The 25,640-nt window shown below is 35.7% G+C and overlaps 2 protein-coding genes across 4 annotated transcripts; both read left to right on the forward strand.

Moving 5' to 3' along the window:
* Positions 1-14: 14 nt before the first annotated feature.
* On the forward strand, positions 15-8,317 carry ube2na (ubiquitin-conjugating enzyme E2Na). The gene is made up of 4 exons (XM_026287338.1): positions 15-167; positions 4,137-4,383; positions 5,868-6,008; positions 7,043-8,317. The coding sequence occupies exons 1-4, from the start codon at positions 138-140 to the stop codon at positions 7,087-7,089; spliced, it is 465 nt and encodes a 154-aa protein (XP_026143123.1). The 5' UTR covers positions 15-137; the 3' UTR covers positions 7,090-8,317.
* Positions 8,318-9,136: 819 nt separating this feature from the next.
* Positions 9,137-24,775, forward strand: nudt4a (nudix (nucleoside diphosphate linked moiety X)-type motif 4a). 3 transcript variants are annotated; one of them, XM_026287339.1, is made up of 5 exons: positions 9,137-9,699; positions 18,048-18,158; positions 20,934-20,978; positions 21,173-21,260; positions 23,116-24,775. In XM_026287339.1, the coding sequence occupies exons 1-5, from the start codon at positions 9,472-9,474 to the stop codon at positions 23,319-23,321; spliced, it is 678 nt and encodes a 225-aa protein (XP_026143124.1). In that variant the 5' UTR covers positions 9,137-9,471; the 3' UTR covers positions 23,322-24,775. The 3 variants fall into 3 exon arrangements, with proteins under 3 accessions (XP_026143124.1, XP_026143126.1, XP_026143127.1); XM_026287341.1 differs by having other exon boundaries at positions 21,176-21,260; XM_026287342.1 differs by lacking the exon at positions 9,137-9,699 and adding an exon at positions 17,777-17,945.
* The last annotated feature ends 865 nt before the right edge of the window (positions 24,776-25,640 follow it).

Here is a 25,640-nt window from a genome sequence, read left to right on the forward strand (position 1 = left end):
TTCATCCTCAAATTCGTCCGTTTCCGCGTGCGTCTGGACGCAACGCGCCGGAAGGCGTGTGTGCACTGCGTCTCCGCCGTCGATGCAAACGAAGTAAGAGGCACTGAGTCAAAGCTAAAATCCGCATTCAAGACAAGATGGCAGGGTTGCCCCGCAGAATCATTAAGGTAACCGTGAATTGAGACACACTACGCATTTTTAGTCCGTCTTTTTTAAATCATAATACCACGAAATCCTTAAATAGCATTGAAACTATCAGCCAAAGAGAAGCGACAGCTGGCTTAGCGTTTGGCACTCTGTTTGTTAGCCACTTCCGTTTCGGTACATTCACTCGTCTCCCGAATATGGGTGGGTTAAAAATACATCCACCGCTGTGAAAAACGGCGAAGAGCCTGTGTCTTATTCATTACAATTTGCAAACCAAAATTAAAAACCCAACTAATTCCACAATAACTGAAGTGTAAATGGTCAGAGAGGCACGCTCGCGGTCATTCATTGCTTGTGCTCGAGCTGTTGTGTGTGAGCTCGCGAGCTAACCGCTCCTGGGACGCTAGCTAGGCGTAAAACTTGGCAAAATGATGGAATTTAAGAAGTCACACAATTATTTCCCCTAACGATTTCACTTTTAGACAGTCATATATATATGTTTTCCTACATGCAGGATGATTATATGACCATTAAGGATACGATTATAAGCAAAACAGTTCGGCTCGGTCGCTTCGTTCAGGCTAGGGAAGCTGTTGCGTTGCTTCTGCTGCTAAATGAGCTAATGACTGCAGGCCACAAAACAGCTGTAATGCCAAATAAAGTACAAGAAGAGATAATTAAATAAGACATTAATTGAAGAACAGAACATCGGCATGTTTATTCTCCCGGAATAATTAAAAGTCTAACGCTGAAATAAAGGGGCCGCTCCCCAAATTTTATTTAGATTTAACTCATTGTCACCCCTGTGCATTTTCAAACCAAAAACAAAAGTTGTGTGTCATTCTGGAACACTAAAGGAAATATTAGACAAAATGAAAGTCTCAGTCTCCATTCACTTTCATTTTTTAGAATAAATGCAGTTAATGTAAATGGGGTCTTGAGCTGTCAGTGTCTGATAATCCTAATCATCTCCTTATGTGTTCCACAAAAGAATGTGATAATTTTGGGAAAAACATAAAAGCAAATAACAACAGGGTATTTTTTTTCTTTTCATTTAATATTTTTAAATAACTTTGCAGTGAACAGATTTGTGGCTAGTTAAATAACACAAGCGGCTTCCTCCTGATAATATCTCAACTCTGAATGCATGTTTCCTCATATTTAAGATAGATATTAAATCCATTAGAGCTGTCACTAATGCATCCCTGTGCCTCTGTACTTTTTGGGGCATATGTGGGTACTGCTAATATGTAGTACAGTGGTTCCCAAACCTGTTCTGGAGCACCCCCTGCCCTGCACATTGTGTATGTCTCCCTAATCAGACACACCCAGTTTAGTTCTCTAGTTCGAGTTGATGGGTGAAATCAGGTGTGTTGGATAAGGGAGGCATACAAAAGATGCAAGGGGTCATCCAGGACTGGTTTGGAAACCACTGATATAATAATTTGCACCCATACATTTTTTGGTGTCAGGGAGGATACTGTTAATAAAAATGTTTTGCATCTATAAATGTATACTTCCTCAGTTTGGCAGGGAAATGAACTGACTAATGTGCGTTGGAGGGCTGTGAATGCATCCTTAATGTCCCCCAAGCATGAGACCATGACAGGGAGCCCCTCTCTTGTCTTTGTTTGCTCTGCATGGTTTTGTCTGTGGGTTAGCTGGAAAAAATGTGAGGAATTTCATTCTGAATACAATGGATATGTTAAGTTAACTGAGATAACAGTAAAAACATAGGGATAATAACATGTATATGGCTGTGTTTGGAGTTAAAATTGAATATTTTTTATTCAGCACAGACTAGACATGTGCCGGCATTTGGGTATGCAATATATTATGGTAATGAATATGCACGATATTGTTATTGTGGGCACTTCTAAATACAGTGAATAATTATATATTACAAATTATTCCAAATTTGGAATGCATTTTAAGAATACAAACCCATTGGAAACCCCATTAATACAGCAGTTGCACTACTTTCTAAAGCATACCTAAATATCCATTCAGATTTGTGTATTCGCTATGATGTTACATTTCAGTACTGTGCTAAAAGCATGAGCAATTTATCGCAACAGGAAGATTTGATACCGGCATATCCCTAGCACAGACACATTAAACTGATCAAAAGTAACCAAATCAAAAATGTTTATAATATTGCTGTAGAGCGAATATTTTTTTTCAGGATTATAAAAATATCTCTTGCTAGTTTTGTCCAGTTAAACAACTGGAAATTCTTGTAGAAGATTCTTGTTTTACAGGTTCATCATTACATAGCCCTTTGAACTTGGTTACAGGACAGGTGTGGTAGCTTTTGGGAATAGGATTGTGACACTGAGATTGTAATATCCACGTTTTGGCACAAGTTCTCAGATGCCAAGTAGACAATCTTTCAGGTGTAGTAGAGTACAGCAGTTCTCGGATGAACGACGTCTCCAGACTCAAGCATTCCACGGGTCATATCAGATTCTCATTAGTCATATATGGGTGTGAGTTTCCACAGGGCTTTAAAGTTCAGCCCGTGTCTCTCTCATAGGATGCAAAGTGTCTGGATCTGGTTTTAGTGACTGTCAGTTTAACCCTTCAAGACTTGGTTTTAGATGCCAGGTACTATATACAATGACTACATTATTTTAGGTCCAATTTTTACATGCTGAGAGAGTTCTAGAGGTAGCCACAAAAGCCCAAAATCTGTAAAAGTATGAATTATCAAATTAGTTTTCAGCTTTGCCATCACACAAATATTTTTTAACATGTCATCAAATAGAAAATAGTTTTTCTTTTTATTGTAGTAATGTTTTCACAATATTACAGTACTTTTACAGTACTTTAGTCTTAATGAATTCCATGTCACTTTGAGTTAAATTCATGTGCACTACTTTGACATATAATACCATGATAATACTATGATAATTTTCATCAAGCAGTGCAAGCTACAGGACAGTGTCAAGGCTGATTATGTAATAAGAACTGTGATTTGATATTGAAATTGCCAGGCACTGTTTTTTTTTTTAATGTCGTGCAAAGAGTGTTTACTGAAAACATTGTGAGTGCCTAACCAGCAGTTTTTATGGTGATGTTTGTGCCTTGGGTGATATTTACATTAAACCACTTTTCTTATTTAAGATACATAGACTTTCAGGAAACCTTTCATGGTTCAATTATTAGTGCCTAGTAGCATTCAAAACTCTGGGGTCAGTAAGTTTTAAAATGTTTTTGAAAGAAGTCTCTTATGCTTACCATTGCTGATTTTATTTGATGATAAATACAGGAAAAAAGTAAAATTGTGGAATGTTATAATATTACTTTTTCTAATTTAATTTATTTTAAAATATAATTTATTTCTGTGATGTCAGAGCTGAATATTTAGATGCAAGTTTTTGATGAAAAGAAAATTTAAAAACAGCATTTATTAAAAAAATATTTGTCTTTACTGTCCCTTTTCATCATTATATTGCAACTTTGCTGAATAAAAGTATTCATTTCTAGCAAAAAATGTATATATATGTTATCAATAATAACATGCAGCAGAATTCCACAGGGATGGAACAAATATTCACAAATTTTATGTTCAAAAAATTTGATAAATACTATAGTACTTTTGTTTACCAATAAGAATCCAGGGATTTCATCTCCAGTTTTCACATTTTGCAAATTAATAGATTTGAAAATTATTAATGGCCTGTCAGTCCTTGTATCACATAACCATACAGGTTTGTTTGGCATTGGAATGTGCTGTTGATGTAGGACAGTTAGTCTTCGTTACATGAACATTGTGGAAGGTTACAAGGTGAAGCGATACAGTTTTTCAGTAACACAAAACGGTTGTCACTGTGCACATTAAATGTTTCTTTCTACTGATTTGTTTACTCCGATGTACTCGACTGTCTCAGTACCAGTGCTTTGGCTAATTGCTAATTTACCGAGTGTGTAAATTCTGGATGTTCCAGTCTAATTGATCCTGTTTCCATGTGTCTGTGTGTGTGTAGGAAACACAGCGTTTGTTGGCAGAGCCGGTGCCAGGTATAAAGGCAGAGCCAGATGAGGGGAACGCTCGCTACTTCCATGTGGTCATCGCCGGACCTCAAGACTCCCCCTTCGAGGGAGGAACTTTTAAACTTGAACTCTTTCTTCCCGAAGAATATCCCATGGCAGCTCCGAAAGTACGCTTCATGACCAAAATATATCACCCCAATGTAGACAAGCTGGGAAGAATATGTCTAGATATTTTGAAAGGTGAGAGAGTGTTTTATTTAATCTTCTAAAACTTTCTAAATAACAGATCATGCTGATTTTAGTAATCTTGACCTAAGCACTAATGTCATTAACGCTGAATGCTTTAATTCTGCTATATGGAACACACACTTTCTTTAGACATGGAACAAAATGTGATTCATCATTTTATCTGCCATCAAAATGGCAACATTTCTCTTTTGAAGTTAATCAGATGATACCTAGAAGTTTCATTATTTAGGTATCACATCCTAAAGAATCTGTTTCTATATTTCACATCTGCTGTGACTTCAAACACATCATATATGTTTACATACATTACCGTTTAAAAGGTGGTGTTAGTAAGACTTATTTTATTTAGAAATATATTACTTGCTACTTTTATTCAGCTAGGATGTGTTACATAGTGACTGTAAATACATTTTATGATGTATAGTGTTGAACTATTTATTCATTAAAAAATCCTGAAAAAAAAAACAGCTTTTCACAAAATTATAAAGAAGCACTACTATTTTCAACATTAATGATAATAAGATGTTTCTTAGTCACCAAATTAGATTTTCAAATGATTTCTAAAAGATCATGTGACACTGAAGACTGGAGTTATGACTGCTAAAATCTGCTTTTCAATCCCAGGAATAAATGACATTTAAAAATGTACATTTGGAATTTAAATCAAATTTCATAAGATTACTGAATTTTTTTACTTTTGAAAAATTGTGTGTGTGTGATATGGAAGATATGATGTGGTCGTGTGAATTTCTGTGTGATGGTGAAAATTCAATAGATGAAGCTAAAAATGAGCTCGGAACAACCTTTGTTCTCAGTTCATTCATTCCTCAGTGTGAATGCTAGACTATCAGTATTTACAGTAATTATATTTTAAAATTGTTTGTGTTTGTATCTGACAGCGTTTGCTCATATTAAGAGAAAACAGAAAATGGGAGAAGCAAAAGTTTTCTGAAGCAGAAACACGTACTTGAAACCCATTTAACATTTTTATCCAAATAATTCCTTGCTACATAATATTTTATTATTATTTATATCTTTTTAATTTCTGTAAGCCTGTAACAGTATTAACATAACAGTAGACAGTAAAAATGCTAAATAATATGATTTTTTTCCCCTTCACCCGTGGTTGAAATAGGCAATAAAATGTGCTTTATAAAATTTAGAAATTAGGATTTTGTCCCTTGAGTAGTCTGTGGGAGAAAAATTAATATAAGTTATGATTTCTGGGAAAAGACTCATTTTACCTTTACCTTAGAGGAATGGCAGTTTGAGTCTATTAGATTTTATAGCTCACTTATCTAACATGCATATAGTGTGAAAGATTTGCCCATTTAATCTCTTTTGGAAGATTGAGGATCACAGAGAATGATCTCTCTGCTCGACTGTCCAGGGCTGCACATGTGGAAGCTAGCAGCTACTTTTCTGCTAATGCTCTTTCTCTTGTTTATCTCTCTTAATGGCATGATGTCTCACAGATAAGTGGTCTCCAGCCTTGCAGATCCGCACAGTGCTGTTATCAATCCAGGCATTACTAAGCGCTCCCAACCCTGATGATCCTCTAGCAAATGACGTCGCAGAGCAGTGGAAGTCTAATGAAGCTCAAGCCATAGAGACAGGTGGGGGCTGGTGAAAAAATTTTGTCTTATGATTCTGCCTTCCTTCTCTCAGTTTTGAGGAAATATTGCAAAATATAATCTTGCAATTCTGGGAAAAACTTGTGTAATGAGTGTAACTCAAAATTCTAAGAAAAGTCAATGAAGGGTTATAAACTCAGACTTGCAAGATGTATACTTGGAATTACAAGATAGAAAGTTATAATTGCAAGATATATATTAGAATTCTAAATACATCTCGCAACTTTTTTTTTGACAACAGAATAAAAAGGTTAACTGCATTTTTTTGTTTTATTTCATAATTCTGACTTTTTTCTCACAATTGCGAGTTCACATGTTCCATGCAAGTTCCATTCCCCTGGAACACACATACTGGTAAAAAAAAAAATGTGTAGCCTGAATGCACTGTAAGTCGCTTTGGATTAAAGCGTCTTCTAAATGCATAAATGAAAATGTAAACATGTAACTATTCTGAGTTTACAAAAAAAAAAAGGTTTTAAAATTGTGACGACAAGCACGAATTCTGAGAGAAAGTCGCATTACCTTTTAATTTTTTTTATACCATGGCGAAAATGGGCTTCCATACAATTCTAAACCTTAATGTCTTGAATTCTGCAGAACACACAATATTTTAAATATTTGTCAAAATATGGAATGAATAATGGATATTGCTAATATTTATTTGTCTGTTTGTCCTAAATTCCCTTAAATCAGAGGTTTTTCCTCTGGGTGTTCAATAAGCTTTAAGAGGCCAGTGGTAGTCTGTCTGTCCCAGAGGCCTTAATCCATAATAATACTCTTGCGAAATCGTTCTTATCTCATGTAGCTGCCTTCGAAGTACATTGTTTTGCTGTTGCTAATTGCTTTTTACTGTTAGTCATAATGAATTGGAAAAATCAACACCCTTTCTGTTTACACAGCTGGAGCTGAAGTCAGCTTTGTGCGGAAGATACCATGTAATTTATCTGTACATGGATTTAAGTATAAGAGAAAACACTTCCGGGTATATTAACTCTGCATTTGTTTGTCTTTTTCAGCCCGAACATGGACCAGGCTTTATGCCGGAAACAATATTGAAGTCTAGAAATGTAGGTGGGGAGACAAAGAGAGAGAGAGAGAGAGAAAGAGGAAGTCAAGATTGAAAACAACTCCATGTTCTGCCAAGACCTATTCATTTTCATTTAAAGGACACAGTCTTAGGAAACAAAAAATTATGATAAACTGTAAAGAATATATTAAGACAAAAGTAAAAAAGAAAACTTCAGGCGATTTGTGATTTAAATGCACATTAGTATAAAAGTCTTTGTCCTGATTCACTGCTGTTGAGATGCATGGGCAGATGATCTACTCATACAGCTTTTTTCACAGTGGTTGAGTATGTAGCCGCAGACTTCTGCTATGAAGCGTGCATTAAAACGGTCATTTGTCTGTCCTTTTTTTTTTTTTTTTTTTTTTTTTTGGAAAGGGGGTAACTTTTTATATTTCTTTTAACCTATTTTCTTCATTGCTCTTTTTTTTTTTTAAATTTTTTAATTATAATTATTATTATTATTAATGAGGAGCAGCAGACTAGCCCCCATTTAGAACACCCTTCTTTCAAACTGCAGACGTACCCTGATAGAAAACCTAGCAAAAAAGTGTTAAGTTCAGTAAAACTGAAAAGAGACGCCAGATTTAACATCACATGCAAACAGTAATTTCCCCAGGGAAATAGTTAAACTGGAAAGTCCTTCCACCATCACAGAAACCGATAAAGATGTAAAACCTAATGTAGACTTAATTTATGTTTTGGACTACGTGCAAGATATAGCTAGAGTGAACAGAGTTTTTGCGTAATATTTCTTTTAGTATAACAATTCTGTTAATGTATCCGGTTTTAGTGTTTTGTTTTATCTATCTTGCCATCGCTGTACTAATTGCACTCTTGAAACTCCATCATTGTGTGCTTTTTTTTTTTTTGTGTCCATCACGGTCCAGTGCATCGAGATTCATTTGTCTGTTTCTTCCCTTAAGCATTTATTTTGAAACGCCATGGTTGAAGGGGAGGGCTGGAGACAAATGACGAATAGTGAGGTTTTAGTAAAGGGGCGAGGGGTGGGAATGTTTGCAGAAACATTGCAAAAGATCAATAAAGGCTTTGTCTCAATTCCCACGATTGGTCTTTTGTTAAAACATCAATTTCAACTGTGTTTGTAACTTCCTGCTTTCTATAGAAAGGGGAAAAAGATCCTGCTTTTTAAAATGTGATGACAACAGTCCACACACATATTTCTGTTCTTTCTGTAAATAAAAATCTGTTGATTAATAAGAAATATTTATGTGGTGGTTTTATTATACTTTCAAGAATCACTAACACGTTAAAGGCTCTTTTGTTTTTCCATGTCTGCTGTTTTCCTGCATTTCAGAAACCTTTCATAGGCTGGAGAAAATATTAGTCACAGCATAATGTTTACCATTACTCTAAAACAACCTGTGGTCAGTTTTATAGATTTATTTCATTTAAACAAGTACCCTATTAAATTATGAAGATTGCCGTTGTGATTGTATAGATTATGGCTGCATCATTAAACTTTATCAACTGTTAATATTTTACGATTTTTATGTAACTAAGTCAGTGGTTCCACTTTTTGTTTCTCCAACAATATTTCGTGAGTCGGTTCTTTTAAGTGAGTCGGTTCTTTGACTCGCCGGAACTAGTTAAAACCGTTCGACGATTATTTATCTTGCACGTTTTAGTAATCTGACTTGTGTTGTTAAATTATTAAACAATCAAATGTTAAACGTTTTCAGTACGTTTTATTTGTATCATTCTTTCTCTTTCGACTATTAAAGCAATTTTTTCATTAGTTTGGTCAAACCGTTGATTCACTCTTCAAGTCGAATCTGTCAGAAAAAAAAAAACTGGTTTGCAGAGAATAAGTCGGTGAGGTGTTGATTCGAGAACATCAACCCCAAAGACTTAAAATAATGAAGAAGACTTTAAATAACATTTTTTTTTAAATCTCTTTTTGCACTCAAATGATTGCATTTATTCAGGGTACCAGCAGATGGCGCCAGTACAACATCACCACAATCTCTGTTATAACTCCGCAGCGTGGCTTTTGTCTCTAGTGTTACTTTGAGTCAATAACTGCTGACATTTGTATATAAATTATAGCGATGCAGACTTGTTTAATCCTACCCTCTTCTAACCCTCGTGAATCAGTTTCCTCTTTTGTCTGGCGGCTGGGATGATGTCTCATTCATATTATCAAAAAGGGAAACGCCTATCTGTTGATAGCATCTTGGGTTTATAACGCAGATCCTCTTGCAGCTGATTTAAAGCGACTGCGCAGAGCTGGAGAGCCGCAGCAGAGGAGTGTTCACACCACCATGCTCAAGACGAGAACACCACAACTCCCAGTTTCCGCTGTCAAGAGAGGAATTATGTCTTCAACGTGAGGCGCTTCTTATAAATGCAAACTGCATGATCAGCCTGGAAAATCTAGGACGACTTTCAGCTCTTGGCCTGAAAGGCAGCTGCGTTGCGCGGAGGATCCAAAAACTAGGCAACCGAGAACACTTGTATTCTTGTTTTGTTCGGAGAAAACCCCACATGATGAAATTTAAGCCCAATCAGACAAGGACATATGACGGAGAGGGCTTCAAAAAACGAGCAGCCTGTCTGTGTTTCAAGAACGATCGGGAGGACGAGGTAAAGCTGAGATAAGTACAGATGTGGTTGGTGCTTTACGTGTAGTAGCCTAGTACTACTACTACCGTCGCCTTCAGAGACGTCAGAAATAGATATTGCAAGCCGTTTTTCAATTGTATTTCTTGTTACTAACAATATATTTTACAATACAATGACTATTCCTTTAATTAATGTTAGCCAACCGGTAGTGACTACTCATTGGAAGCTTATCTGGTGACACTTTACAATAAGGTCCCGTTAGTTAAACGTAGGTAGCCTAATAACTTCATTGTTAGTTGACTGACGTTAACATTTGGAACCATCCAACAGTGACAACACGTCAACTCAATTAGTTAATAGTCCCTAAGTAGTAACTTGTAACTATTCCAATGCAACATTGCCATTGATTGTTATATGTATCTGTGGCAGCTATTAACTACTATCTTCTGACCTAATCCAGTTTAATAGTAACTATTCAATATACTATTGTTATTTATTAGTTACTGATATATTTAAATAGTATCCATTCCTGTTTTACTTGTACTAATACTGTACTTATTTCATTTCCTATTCAATTAAATTATATTAAATAAAATGAATACATGCATGTAGTATTATAAAAGCAGAGTATGTAACAGTAACTAATATTAATTATAAAGTAAATTTTAATTTCAAGACTTACTAATAAATTGTTCGAAATTAAAAGTTGTATCTGCTCATATTTAATTGGTGTGAGCTTTCATGAGCTATCATTTTCTTACCTTAACTAACAGGAAATTATTGTAAAGTGTGTAAGTATACCTAAATAATTAATGGTAACATAAATGCTATTCATTTTTAAGGACAAAATGTTAAAATGGCTTGCCATATTTAATCCTTTTTAAAGTAAATACGCACTGTACACCCAAGTAAAATCACAATAAGACTCTTATGGGTGGTTCTCACGACCACTAATTCATGATTCATGTCTAGAAATGTATGACTCTGCATGGAGGACTGATGGGAGGTGTTATAATTGTGATCAATGAGATCAGCTCACTAAAAGCCAGCAGTGAGCTTTACTCCTGAGTAATGACAGCTGTCCACAACAGGTAGCAACTGACCTTCTGCTTAAGACATCATTTCTCATCCAGATCATATCTCACAGACTAGTTGTTGCCCGTTCTCCAATTGAATGTTTTCATGGTTTTTGCGGTTTAAGGTATTTGTATACTGTTTTGTAGTCTATATGAGAGAGAGAATAAACACAATGTTCTTTATTTAGCAGGGTTGTTGCCTAATTTTTTTATAAAATGTACTGAATCAGCCAATGCTCGTGTGAGATTTAGTTTTCAGCTAGTTTGATTGGTCTACCACAGGATTGGTAAGTATTTATGAAAACACAGACTCAGTTGAAACTGTATGTAGTTTATAGAGGCTCTATTTAGTGCGTACTAACTAAGGGTTTTGTGATTGTTTGACATGTACAGTCAATTTATATAACTTCATGCATTGGGTGTTCAAAAAATCAAGAGAATAGTTACAAAGGAGAAAAAGTAATTTCCCGAAATGTAATCACTTATATTATTTACTCACCCTCATGTAGTTCTAAACCATGACTTTAGAATGGAACACAAAATAAAATACAATTTCTATTCGACCTAATTTAAAGTCTCCCGTTGAGAATTCTTAAAGAGCAGTTACTATGAAATTGATCACCCGTAACATTTTGCGACCTCCTTGAAAGTAGGTTCTGCTAAGAGTAAAAATACATTTTATTATGAAATGTGTCAGTCACAGTCGAGGTGTTCTTGACTTCTGAGATGAGGGCTTGATGTGGGTAGTGCACTCCGAAATTACAGGAAAATGCTGTTATATACACAAACACTCCCCCAGAGATGTCTTATTTTCCTTAAATGAACTTAAACTTGATCAAACTACCAAGTCAGTGTATTTTTAATTAAGAAGTACCACTAGAGCTTTTGAAGTCTGATTACATAAGACCTGCTGAGGCATGGGCGCTTCGGACTCGGAATATTCCGCATTGCAACAGGACCTGGTCTCCCAGGTCTCTCCTCCATGTGATTAGCACTGAGAGGGGGAGGAGAGGAGGTAAGTTACACTGTGTTCTGAGGCTCCAAGTGACCTATCAGCAGCAATTTATAGAACCAGAATGACAGCGCTCACTGTCCCCTGACGGACTCCTTTTCCCACTTTTTATCTTTTTCTGTCTTATTGATTCAGTCGGTTGCAGTTTTGCAGTTTTTTTTATCCTCCTGTTTGGGGAGAATTGTACTTCTTTTGTGTGTATTTCTATTGACTCTTGATCACTTTAATAGTTGAGTAAAGGAAGTCAGTCTACTGTGGACGTCAGTACATTCCTGTCATAGCGACAGCTAGGCCGAGTACAGGCGACAACATTGCACATCCTCGAGAAGTGCACTAAGTGTGGTCCATCAGCTCGTCTGCTGTTTGTGCTCCTGTCCTACAGCAAGACCTCACAAAGACATAATATTAGCTGAATCTTCGCATTTTTCTAAGAAAGTGAAGAGGGTACTTTGCTTTTCCTTTTCTCAAGCTCACTGCTTATATGTTCTGGTTGGTGTTTTGGGTGAATGTGAGTGCATTTGCACATTTTCTGAAGAAAGTGCAAAACACAATGGTATGATGTTGATATACAGTTGGTAATGTGTTTTAATCAGTATCTGCATATCTACAAAATAAGAGTCTATATATATATATGCACACACAAATACACATAGAAGCCATCGAAACTAATAAAGAGCAATAATATGTGACCCTGGACCACAAAACCAGTCTTAAGTGTCAATTTTTCGAAATTTAGATTTATACAACATCTGAAAGCTGAATACATAAGCTTTCCATTGATGTATGGTTTATTAGGATCGGTCAATATTTGGCCAAGATACAACTATTTGAAAATCTGAAATCTGAGGGTGCAAAAAAATCTAAATATTGAGAAGATCACATCTGAAGTAGTCCAAATGAATTCTTAGCAAAGCATATTACTAATCAAAAATTATGTTTTGATATATTTAAAGTAGGGAATTTACAAAATATCTTCATGGAACATGATCTTTGCTTAATATCCTAATGATTTTTGGCCTAAAAGAAAATTCAAAAAAAATTTTTTGGCTATTGCTAAAAATATACCCCAGCGACTTTTTTTTGCCTAATTTATCATTGAAACAATGTTATGTAAACATGGCTGGTTGACTTTTTTTATTTTTTTATTTATGTGGTTCTCTTGAGAGTGTGGTTTACATGTTTATTTACAATCAGAAAGAACATTGCTGGTACGGTGCTTCTGAAAAATGTGTTGGGTGTGCTTTTGGTTTGAGCCACTGTCATTCTCTCGCCCACTTATGATTCTTATTGAATGTTGTGGCTTTGATTGTTTTCGTCTTCGGATGGAGTTGTCCTAAACAAAAGTAGATTTTATAACTCTAGCTATTGTTTAAGTGTACAAACATTTATGTTAGTGATAAGCTGTAATTTCAGGTTTACCGCAAGGACCACATTCGCCTCAGGGACTTAATTGCAGTTTTTGAATTGTCAAGCTGGTTTGATAACAATAATGCCAGAGTAGTGCTGGAGTAGTCATAGCAACAATGATCCTGTTAAATGTGAACATGATACAGTGGACTGAACCTGAACAATGACCCTTAAAACAAACCAGAACGAAGCGGCACTCAGTTGCGTGCTGTACGTGACTGATTTTAAGCCATAAGCGTTTCCTCCTTTGGCTTGTGAGCTTTACCTTTCAAACTTGCAAATGAAGTGAAAGGTTTGATCTTCTGACTACATGCTGTTATGCTCGTTAGTTATTTTAGCCTGGCATTAGCTTCTCTGGTACACTAGAAACTGGAAGGTCATAGGTTCGATTCCCAGGAACACAGGTGTCAATCCACTGTAAGAAGTTTTAAAGTGTTTGTGAATCTTGTAATACTTATTATAAAGTAGTCCACAAATAGTTTCAAAGACTCAAAATCTCTGGTACGCTAGCAACTGTCATGGGGTCGATTCCCAGGAACACACACATGTAAGAAATTTCACATTATTTGTGAACTAATCCATAAATACTTTCACAGACTCTCCGGATACCTCAAAAATGGCTCTGACCCTGATGCCTATTGTGACTGGAAGACAGCCACTGTTTGCTGGGGCGGAAAGATTTGCACTCTCTTCAGTCGTGTTTAGGAAGATGGGGCCACACGTGCCCCACAGACTCATGCTGGGATTTAACATGTACTTCATCTTGAGTGTCAGTGGGACTCTGAACTGGGTCAGTGTGTCAGCAGATGCTCAGGACTGTGAAGGATTGAAGTAATAAAGCTAATTAATCCTTGTTTAATGGAGAAAAAGTGTGATTAATATATTAGACCGTTGTTTAGGGAATGTAATTCAAAAGAATGTGCTGGGTTTTATATGGTATAAGACATAGAAACGGTTATCTATTTGTTTTGGCTTTCAGACAGTCCTTGATTCAGAATGTTTTCTTTATCCTTGATTTTGAACGTCATTAGCTGGAAGACTGATCTATGAGAAGCAGGGTTGTGTAACGTTTTAACGGGATTAAAATGCTTTTAAATTCTAATTCAGATTAAATCAGGAATATTAAAGTTAAATAAAACTAAAAATAATTTATCAAAAACACTTTATTAAACATTTCATTTCAGTAATTTTTTCGGTTATTTTATTAAGCATTTTCTTTGTCAAACTTGATGTACTAAAATAACTAAAACAGAAATAAAAAAAATGATAATAATAATAATAAAAACTTAATATAATTTTATACAAATAAAATATAATTAAATGTATTAATGGAAACAATAAAAGTATCTCAGTGATACAAATTCTTTTTAAGGAGGTAACAAAAATAACACTTATTTCAATTTGATTTAGAATGGAATGGAACATTTGACATTTTAAATTAAAAGTTTCATTTATAATTTTTTTTTTACCCATAAATGTTGTCATATAACGTTTTTGTAAATTAAATATTTATATTTGAAATGCCAACTGTAGGAGTACAAGCTGTGGTAATTTAATTTATGAATTTCATAACTTCTGTTTAATTTATATACATATTCTCTAAAATGTATATACATTTATGAATTTATATTTTTTAAACCATAATTCAATGATATATATATAAATCTAATTTGATGCCAGTGTTTATATATATATATATATATATGTCAGTATATATTTGTGTAAAGGTATTGAACTTAATTTAATATAACAACCACACATGCTATAATGTAGAGAACACTTTCAAAACATTAGTGCTGTCAGAAGTTTTTTTTAAACTTGTGGCTAAGGTTTATTAATTTATCAGTTCCAAGGACAACTGTATCAAAATAATTATTGAAATGGCTTTTATGGTTATCAGTGGATGGCCAAATATTCACTGCTTACTGGAATAAAAATGCACTAAATTGCTAAAAATAAAGGTGACCCAAAAAAAAAAAAAAAAACTTAATACTCAATATTATGTTGCTGTATTTTTATGTTCGTATTCTTTAACAACTCACTTGAACCTGCATTAGTAGGCATATTAGGTTTTCCCAAATTAATGCTATGACTGAGCACTGTGAAGGCTGAACCTGTGAGATTTCTCCACATCTCATGGTCACCTGGTCCGGCCGCAGCTGTTTTTGCTCCCACAACTCATATTCCAAAGCAGAGCTTGACTCTCAGCAGACAGAATCTGTCACTATGGCTGAGGCAGCTGTTGCCGGTAGTTTATTTATAAGAAGTGATTCCACAGATATACGATTGCCTTCTAGAAGAGTAGTGGAGAGTGACCGCATTCACTGAGAGTAATGCAATGGAATCGCAGTAGCTATAGCTCATTATAGAAGTAGAAATGCAGTCATTATTAATATAGAATTCAGTAAAATATTGCATTTGCTCTATTAACATTTCTGTAAGTGATCAAGCTTGTAATTATCTGTCAGAACTACCACCTAATAACCGCCCAGAAAAACCTAGGTGCATTGTGGTTTATTTGCAAAGAGAAGAATGCACATGCATGTGTTGTGGTATTATGAAATTGTAGAATGAAGTTGTTATTTTTGTTTTCGTTGCACACAAAAAGTATTCTCATAGGTTTATACAGTTAAGGTTGAGCCATTAATGTCACATGGATTATTTTAACTATGTCCTAACTGCTTCTGGGCCTTGAACGTGGTATTACATTGCTGTCTTTGCAGGGTTAGAAAGCTTTCGGATTTCATCAAAAATATCTTAATTTGTGTTTTGAAGATGAACGAAGGTCTTGCAGGTTTGAAACGACATGGTGGTGAGCAATTAATGACAGAATGTAAATTTTTGGGTGAATTATCCCTTTAATATACCAGTGGCTCCTGACCATATATTGACGTCTTATGAATTGAAACAGTCAGTCTGTGCAAGAAACTGAACATTGTTTACAACATTATTTACCGTAAACTATAGCCTTACCAAGAATTATCAAACCAAGAAGTCTGATTCTTTTCAGTGAACTGGTTCGAATAAACCTATTATAAAACGGATCGTTCCAGTCCTTGATTCTGATTGGTTGAGCTGTGTTAGAAGCTGTAAATTACACTGCAAATATACATCTTTGTTTACCTCTGTGTGTTGTTGGAACCACAACTCTTTCTGAGGAACTACATTGTTTGGTGAAAGAATATTGTTACTGTGTGTGTGTGTGTGTATATATATATATATATATATATATATATATATATATATATATATATATATTACACATTATTTGCTTTGTTTATTCTGTGAAACCTTTCTAAGTATATGGAATAACCATTTTACACAAGCAATAAGACCTGTGAAGCCGTGGTTTACAGTGAATTTATAACAGCTAAGGGGTGTTGTTATGCAGTCCACGTCCTGACTAACAAACAACACTGCTTACCTGTTATAAATTCACTGTACACCACGGCTTCTTGTTTTGGGGGCTTATTGCTTTTATAAAGCACTAATAACCTAATCTCTTTTAATGGTATTGGACCCCATTGACTTTCATCATATGAATAGAAACAGTTAAAACAGTTAGATCTTCAGAATGTCGGTGTTTTTTTGTTTTTGTTTGTTTTTTGTGTGTGCGCATGTTCCACAGAAATAAAATCATATAGTAAATGATGTCAGAAATGGTTTTGGTTAGAATACTTTAAAGGGGCCATATGATACTTTTTTTTTTTAAGATCATTATTTTGTGTATTTGGTGTAAAAGAATGTTGACATGCTTTAATGTTCCAAAAACACATTTTCAAATACTGTACATTATTGTAGGTCCTCTATGCCCCGCCTCTCTCAAACGCGTAGTTTTCCACAAAGTCCCTCCTTCTGCCAAGCGCGGTCTGCTCTGATTGGCCAACTGACCCAGTGCATTGCGATTGGGCAAACACTGCAAGCACTCGTTGGTAATGTAACGCCCCTTTCCATAATTGTGAGCGATGTCTTTCAAAATACATTTAAAGACAGTTAATAATGTCCTTAGTTTTACCATCAGTTCAAGCCCTAAAGGGGAACAGAGTGGCGTGACAGACACCGTGATGATGCTTGTATGTGTTTGCAGTACACAAGCCACGGACAGTTAAAACAGCTGACTCCACTGTGTGACCCTGTCTCTCTCTGTCTCTCTCTCTCTCACACGCAATGCGCAAAACTCTGCATTTGAACATTCAATAGCAAATACTTAAACTAATAACAAATCATACTTTCAGTAGAAGTGCCAGATTGTCCCAACAAAGTCAGAATAACCTCCTCCCCTAGGCTCACGAAACGGTTGTCCATAAACTGTGTCGCTGTTCTATTGTAAGTAATCTTAAGGATTCTTAAATGCATCTACTTTCAGAAGGCCCAATAAAGTGCTTTTGCTTTTGCCTAGATGCACACAGCATCTCCCTGACATGGCTGCGGTTACTGAAACCACGCCTTCTTTCTTTGCCAGAATATCTGGGAAGCATTACGCAAATATTTACATAGTGATGTAGACATGTGGGGGCGTGTTTGAATGAGCTGCTTTAGGAGGACGTGGCAGAGTCTTAACTTTGATAAAAAATATCTTGTTGGATTTGAGACTTTAGTCTTTGCAACTCTACAGATCTTCTTCATGCACCAAGAGCTTGTAACACTCCAAAGAGAAAGGAAAAATTGAAATTGCATCATATAAAATGAGTTCAAAATTTCTTCAAGAATGCCAGGAAAGTTTATCAGATGGAGGGTACTTTTGCAGATTGATGTACTGTGAGCAGTATCAGGTTAGACTCCGTTACATAATCAAGATGTTCTGACAAAGTGTTGATGAGCATTTGGATTTGGTCTATCTGAATAAGCTCTGTTTGTGAATATGTGTGTGGCAGGTGTTGCTTGTTAGCAGCAGTCGACATCCAGATCAGTGGATCGTTCCAGGAGGAGGGATGGAGCCGGAAGAGGAGCCTGGAGGAGCCGCGGTTCGAGAGGTCTATGAGGAGGTGAGCTCTTTAAAAAAAAAAAAAACACTTCTACCTGTTCCTCAGAAAAAAAGTCTGAATGAACCTCTAAGACCTCAACACTGTTGCAACATCATTTATAATAGTAGTAAACGTGTCTTGAAAACCAAATCACCATATTAGAATGACTTATGAAGGATCTTGTGACACTGAAGACATTAAAAAATGGTACCAACTCCAAACTCTTGAATGGTAATGCATATTTAACATTAGCAAGGAATACTGTGTAATGTAATATGAGAACAACATTCATTAATATAAGAATTATTATTTTAGTAATTTTGCAGGAATCAGGTTTAATTAACACATGTAGGAATCACAAGAGGTTCATGGAGTATTAGTAAAATTACATTTTTTCTTATCTTCACTGGTTTACTGGTTGCATCATCAGGTGGTCTGTTGGGTAATGGTGGTTCCTCAGGCTTTTGATGTGCTATCGACCTTGAGACCTTGCTCATGTTTAAGTGAGTTATGGGTTGCAGCTGTCCCGTATCTTGTCACCAGGATTTTCTTGCTTTGCACCATGCATACTGCTTATTGCATACTTAACCGTATATTTTACTACTGTATGTGCTGTGTACTATTTTTAAAAAATAAATATGTGACACTGTATAGCAAGCTGCAAACAGTCATCATCTCTGTAAGCCAATTTTCGATTCAGTTGTAGAAAAATGTCTAAAAGAAAAATATGGTGTAATATTAGAGGAATAGTTGTCCCAAAAATGACGATCCTGTCAAATTCCTAATGCTGTTCCAAATGTGCATTGCTTTCTTTTTTATGTGTATTATAAAAGAAGGTATTTTAAAAGAATTCTTATTTATCCATACAATAAAAATCAATGGGGTCTAATGTGGTTTTGAACAAATTTATGGACAAAAACTAATATTTGGGTGAACTGTCTATTTAATATAAAAAAACTAACGAGTAAGCTCAATTATCTAGGTTTATCTTTTAAAATGTGTTTTATGCAATTAAATTATCCATACAAAGGCCATTAAATCCTCTCATCCACACTGCATTCCATTCCGTTTTGCCAACACCTTTGACTCAACTGTTACAGATACCGGTATGAGAACTATGGTTATCTGATACCACCACCACCACCACCACCCTATAGATCCGTCGTCATTCGCAATATGCGCATGGTCCCATTTTCTGTCATCTTCAATTTAAGCGGCTTCGCTAAATGAATCTTTTCGTGTCTATCTCAGCTAATGGTTATGTTGTTGGTTTCAAGGATGGGCTGTGTCATGACATTGAAGGGCCGTTGTAGAGGTTGCCAAGAGGGTAATTTGTTGACAGCTGTGAAACATTGCAGCGACATTTAGAAACCGTGTCCTGTTACCGTTGGCCTCGTTTGTCTGAAATGTACATGTCCCAGAGGTTCAAGAGTCACGGTGTTTGGACGCTTGCGGTTGCCCATTTTAAATGCATTTAATTACTGCAGTCAGTGTTGTTGTATTTTTTTTTTTTTTAAGTAAAATTAATTCTGGTACCCAAAACCAATAGTGAAATTTACAGTAGAGCTGTACTGTACTGCATCTGACTGTATAATAAAATAAATCAGCCAGGTTGTGAGGTTTTCTTTTAATAACATGTTGAATTCTACTCAATCATTTCAAAATCGAATACTCCAGGTTTAAAATTTCAGTTGCATAATGGCATAACACGCACACAAAAAAAAAACCCTGCACATCTAAGCCATATTTGGCCCATTTTTCCATTTTATCCTTCATGCACTAGACTTTATTTTTACTTCGAGGGATTTATTTGTTACATAATGGTTTAAAAGGTGTAACTCAAGCTATTCGCGTGTTAGGGAGACCCTGGAGGAGACCATAAACCTGTCTGTGAATTACGACATGCACTCATGGGACCCAAACTACTACCCCTAGGGGCTTTGCCATGGGGTGGGATGTCCCAAAGAGCTCCCGTTTTTTTAAAACAGGCCACTTATGAGAAGAACCCTGCCATTTTTTATGTTTGTTTAAAGGATAACCTAAAAAACTTATTGTGTCAAGTTAAATTAATGTAGACTGGCCATAAAAATGACATTTGACCTCATAAAATGTTTAAATTTGGTCCTTTTCTGGGTGACAGAATGAAAGTAGCTTTTTGTGTTTAGGGTTTGTCTAGGGCCATGCACATGTCATATGACTGTGTCAGATGAGGATACCCAGAGATGACAGAAACACGCTCAGGGTGTTTTAAATAGACAAAATCTCTCATACTCCCTGAAATCGCCCCCTGTTGTTTGTCAGTTCCGATTGTGAGCCGTCGTATCAACCCAGTTTGCGGGGTAAGCTCGGGCTGGTTGTGGCATTATGCAGTGTCTGAATGAAGACATGATGTTCCCTTGTGAGCATCATGTTGTCCGGGAATCTCCTGTGTTATGGAAACATGCAGCTCTGGTCTCGCGGATCAGTGAGCCGGGGCTAATGTGTCAGCACCGGCTGGTACGCTTCCAGAAATTCGGTGTGTTCATCTTCTTGTTAAGCCGCTGTTAACACTGATAGACTCATGCTGCAGCTTATGTCATAGCCGAAGTCATTTCCTTTTTAAAGTGCCTTAACCCCAACAAGCTTCATGTATAAATTTTGATGTTAGTGTGGCCTGTTAGAAGGAACGGAATTTGAGTGCTTATTAGTTGTTGTTGTTTTTTTTATATATATTTCTGTATGACTTGCAGTTTGACCATATTTAAAACAGAAAAGGTCTCTCTAATGCTTTTTCTGTGTCTGTTCCTGCTTAAACAGGCTGGCGTGAGGGGCACCCTTGGCAGGCTACTGGGGGTGTTTGAGGTAAGACTGCCAAACTGCCTTATATAAAGTAAGACGTTACTTCAGCACGTCACTGATACTGCACTTCAATAAACAAGACTTTATTTCATAAACATTTATAAATATCTTCTCTTGACACCTTCTCAGTGCATGTTTTACTGTGTTTCACACATTGTGTGGCCATGTGATAACTTTATATCTCTCATTCTGTACAGCAGAATCAGGACAGCAAGCATCGGACCTACGTGTATGTGCTTACTGTTACAGAGACACTGGAAGACTGGGAGGACTCGGTCAATATTGGTAAGTTGAGTAAGTTATGTGTATAAACAGTTCAGTTAGTCAATTGGGTTTACTTCGTAATTCCTCCAAGTGATTCAGATTCGCTAAAAAGAGCCTGACTGAAAGAGTCAATCGCTTGTGAATCAGATCAGACCGGTTGCACTGTATGATTTTGATTCACTAAATAGAAAGTACTCCAAAAAATCATCCATTCAGGAATCAGACTTCACTGATTGTGCTGTGTTTCAGTATGATCAAGGTTTTAACAACAGTGTGACTTTTTTGAAAGCCATTTTTAATAATTAAGTGGGATCTCAGCCTTTGACTTTCTTATGGTAATTGAGTCCTCTAGAGAAGCTCACTTGTAACTTTACCAAAGCGACCTCTTCCCATGTCTGCAGTAAATCAACAGGGGACTTTATTTGTGTGCAAACAGCTTAGTCTGCTAACGGGACAGAATTGAAATAGTTTTAGACGAGCTTATCATAACCAGCCCATTTCTTTTCCTAAGACACAACTGCTGATCTGTAAGCAGCTGTAAATATGGGGATTTACATAACGATTTTACTAAGCTATTACGGATAAAGAGCTGGCATGTGGATTAGCCCCTTAAAACCTTTTACTTACTGAACTTTTGTTGTCAGGAAAGATACACAATAATAACATTTGCCCACAGACAGCGCAATTCAAAACTTGCACTATTTGTAGATGGCGAGGGAAAGAAAAAAAAAACAGGTAATCCTTCACTCCCAGCAGCCGTATAAATAGACCGAAGTTTGTTCACAGGGAGGCGTGCTGTTAGCAGGGGCACAGTTGTTTTCCAGTTAGCGTCACTACACTCCCCTATCACTGGCCTCGCTCCGCCTGTACCATAGTTTCAGCTGCCAAATAGGGCACCATAACCTCAATACACAGAGTGGAAATGGGTTTACTCCACACAGGGCTGAGCAGCAAATGCAAAAAAAGGTCAATAGTGGGATTGTCAAAGTAATGACCTTTAACCTTCCTGCATATATGACATATTTAAAAGTGCTTAAAGTGAATGTTTAAGTTTCAGCACTTTGTGAGGGACTGTTTTCAGGACTATAAATACAGTGGAATGTTTGTCAGCCAGATGGTTGGGCAGCCAAACGTCTGACAAGTTCACAGTGAAGTTGACCTTCTGTACTGTATTTAAAATAAAGCTATACATTTTTTAAACCCAAGCAGCAATAACAGTAACAGTATGTTAGAAGTAAATGAAACTCTTGTGAGAACAAAATACATTTTCAGTCACCTCAGGCAATGGACAAAATGTAACAATACTCATCGAAATAAAAGGGGATTTGTTGTAGTGCAATTGAAGAACCAGTTTGGCTTCTCTCAAGAATCTTTCTTTCTTAAAGGAATAGTTCACCCCAAAATTCAAAGTCAATGGGTGCCGTCAGAATGAGAGTCCAAACAGAGGATAAAAGCATAATCTACAAGTAATCCACAGTACACTTGATCTTGATCTGTGCATATTTCTCTCCTTATTCAGACAAGATGACTTTTTCACTGGAGAAGGCAATATTATTGATAAAGGACATTATCAGGAAGCAACGGTTTGAAGTTAAAATGTCTTGATGGGTTTGTTTTTTTACAAACATGAAGCTTTTCACCTCACAAGGTGTTAACTGATGGACTGGAGTCGTGTGGATTACTTGTGGTTTATTGTGTTGTTTTTAACAACTCTCATTCTGACGGCACCCATTCACTACAGAGGATCCAATGTGGAACGAAAGCATTCCATGGATGTTAAAAGTTCTTCATGGAACCAATAAGGAAACTTTTTTTTTTTTTTTTTTTAAGTGTACTACTGTTAATGCAAATGTTTTGTATTGTACATGTTATTCAGGTCGGAAGCGGAAATGGTTCAAAATCGACGAGGCGATCCATGTGCTACAATGCCACAAACCTGTCCACGCGGAGTATCTCCGCAAACTCACTCCTCGCTGCGGCCCCACGAATGGCAATGCTCAGGAGCCGGTGGACACGGACGATAACGCCCCCCTCCACCAAACAGCCCCACATGACTGTGGACTACCCCATTTTCACAGATAGAACTGCCATCAGAGAGCATCGATGCAAGGGAAACTATCCTTGGACTGGAAAAGACAGTTTTGCATGTATAATTTCAATGTTTACTATTTGAACCTCTTTTTTAAGTGTAGAAATCAAAGGCTTGTTGTGAAATGCCTGCAAGTTTCTGGGTCAAAATGAACACTTTTCATTTGTAAACATGCATTTCAGGCTAAACAAGGAAGTTTTTTTGAAGATGGTGATGTTAAGTATTAAGCACAGATTATCGGAGATGCTTGCCATGATGGACATTTTGGAAATATTATTTTACAGATGGTTTTAGGTGGAGGAACACACATGAGGGATGTGCCAAGGTTTGATTGTTTTTTAGAATGGATAACTAGGATGGTCTTTTGAAATGCTGTCTATTTATATCTAATAGATAACTAGGCATATTTGTTAGACATTGGTTATATAAAAATTCTTGATAAAGAACCAAATAATAATAACAATAATAAAACATCAAATCATGAATTCTAGAATATGTAAATAGTCTAAAAGAAGATTTGGGCTGCTTTTGATTATATTAGATGCCTTCATCACAGATATCTACCTGTAATATAGGTTTAACATGCTGTGACGTTGAAGGTATTTTCAAAGTTTGGTCTTAAATGTGAATTTGCCACATTAAACGGTGCAATCTGATTGGCCTTCTTTTTGCACATAAAGGTTTAATTTTCCATCTCCTGTAGGGCAGAAGAACTACTTTTGAGCCACTGGCTCTTTAATTAGGTAAAACTTTAGAAAAAATATGCTCCCCGGTGTCATTGGTCCATGAAAGACTATGGAATGCAATGCGGTTTATGTTGCCTGAAGTGATATTCTGAATATTTCAGAAAAAGAGAAGGCAAAATGCCCAATGTTAACCCTAATCTATCTTGTCAAAACAGTGTTCTCTAAAGGCCACAGAAATGAAATACAATTGCATTGTCATTATATTAATAATTCTCCCATCAATAACTAAAATAGCTGAAGAGGAATTTTATTTAATGTTGCATACTACTTTATTCAACTGGGGACTGTTCCATAATGAACTTTATGTGGAATTTACTGAATGGGATGGAATATGTTGCCAAACTGTTTTATTAAGACTGTAAATGGTAAACAAGCATACTTCTCTTTCCTCAGAGGAAAGATTGCATGTTAGGTTGTAAATATGTTTTAATATTAAAAATGTCAGCTTCTGCTTAAGTATATTATTTATTCCCAAAGTTTGTTTTAGTCAGGATTAAAGAAATGCACTGCTAAACACCGGCACCTCAGCTCTTTACTTGTTTATCAGTGAGGCTTATCGAACACTGTTTAATATGTAAAAGATTACCGTTCAAAATGTCCCCTATGTGATTTAACAGAAATGACAAAAATGTGTTTTGCCTGTCCTCTGAAAATCAGAAACACCCTGACAACTAAATAAACTCATCTCTGTGTTTAAGCTGGAATGATTTCTGATGAATGGTAAACATGTTTGAACAAGCAATATGGCAGCAAAGGATAACCTATAATCAGAAAACATCCTTAAAAACATTTCTTGGAAAGTCATGTTGCAAGTCCTCTCCTGGAGGCATATAGTTTACAAGACAGTATGAGTTTATTATGAGGCTGCAAAAACATGCAAGTATGTTTGTCTTTTATTCAAAAGCCAAAGGCTAATTTTTCTTTTTTTTTTCTTTCCAGATGTAAACATCTTTATCCTTACTATAAATCTGCTGACCAGGCTAATATGGTTTGGTGTTCTTCCCTGAGTGGAGAAATTTAAAAATGTAAAAACAATGCTTTTCCTTCTCCATATATCTTTATAAAAAGTTTTTAAGGGTCTCAAGATTGATTATACCTCTCTAGTCAGGTGAAAGAGCTTGAAAAGGTTTGGGAAACCCTATCAAAATGTATCAACAGTGCAGCAAACTTTTTGTATACATCAGTATACAAAAATATACAAATATCAGTCAGTCGACCTATATTATCAAAAAACTTGTATACCAGTTTAACTATTTCTGCACATAAATGCTTTATATATATATATATATATATATATATATATATATATATATATATATATATATATATAAATATATATATATATATATATATATATATATATATATATATATATATATATATATATATATATATATATATATAAATATATATATATATATATATATATATATATATATATATATATATATATATATATTATAGAACATGTAAAAAAAACATTACAGAAAAAAACAGCCACATTTTTTTATTTTTTAATAATATAATATAAAATAAAAAGAGACATTCACAAGACGCCAAATACAG

This window comes from Carassius auratus, chromosome 18 (assembly GCF_003368295.1).
Source record: "Carassius auratus strain Wakin chromosome 18, ASM336829v1, whole genome shotgun sequence".
Taxonomy (NCBI): Eukaryota; Metazoa; Chordata; class Actinopteri; order Cypriniformes; family Cyprinidae; genus Carassius; species Carassius auratus.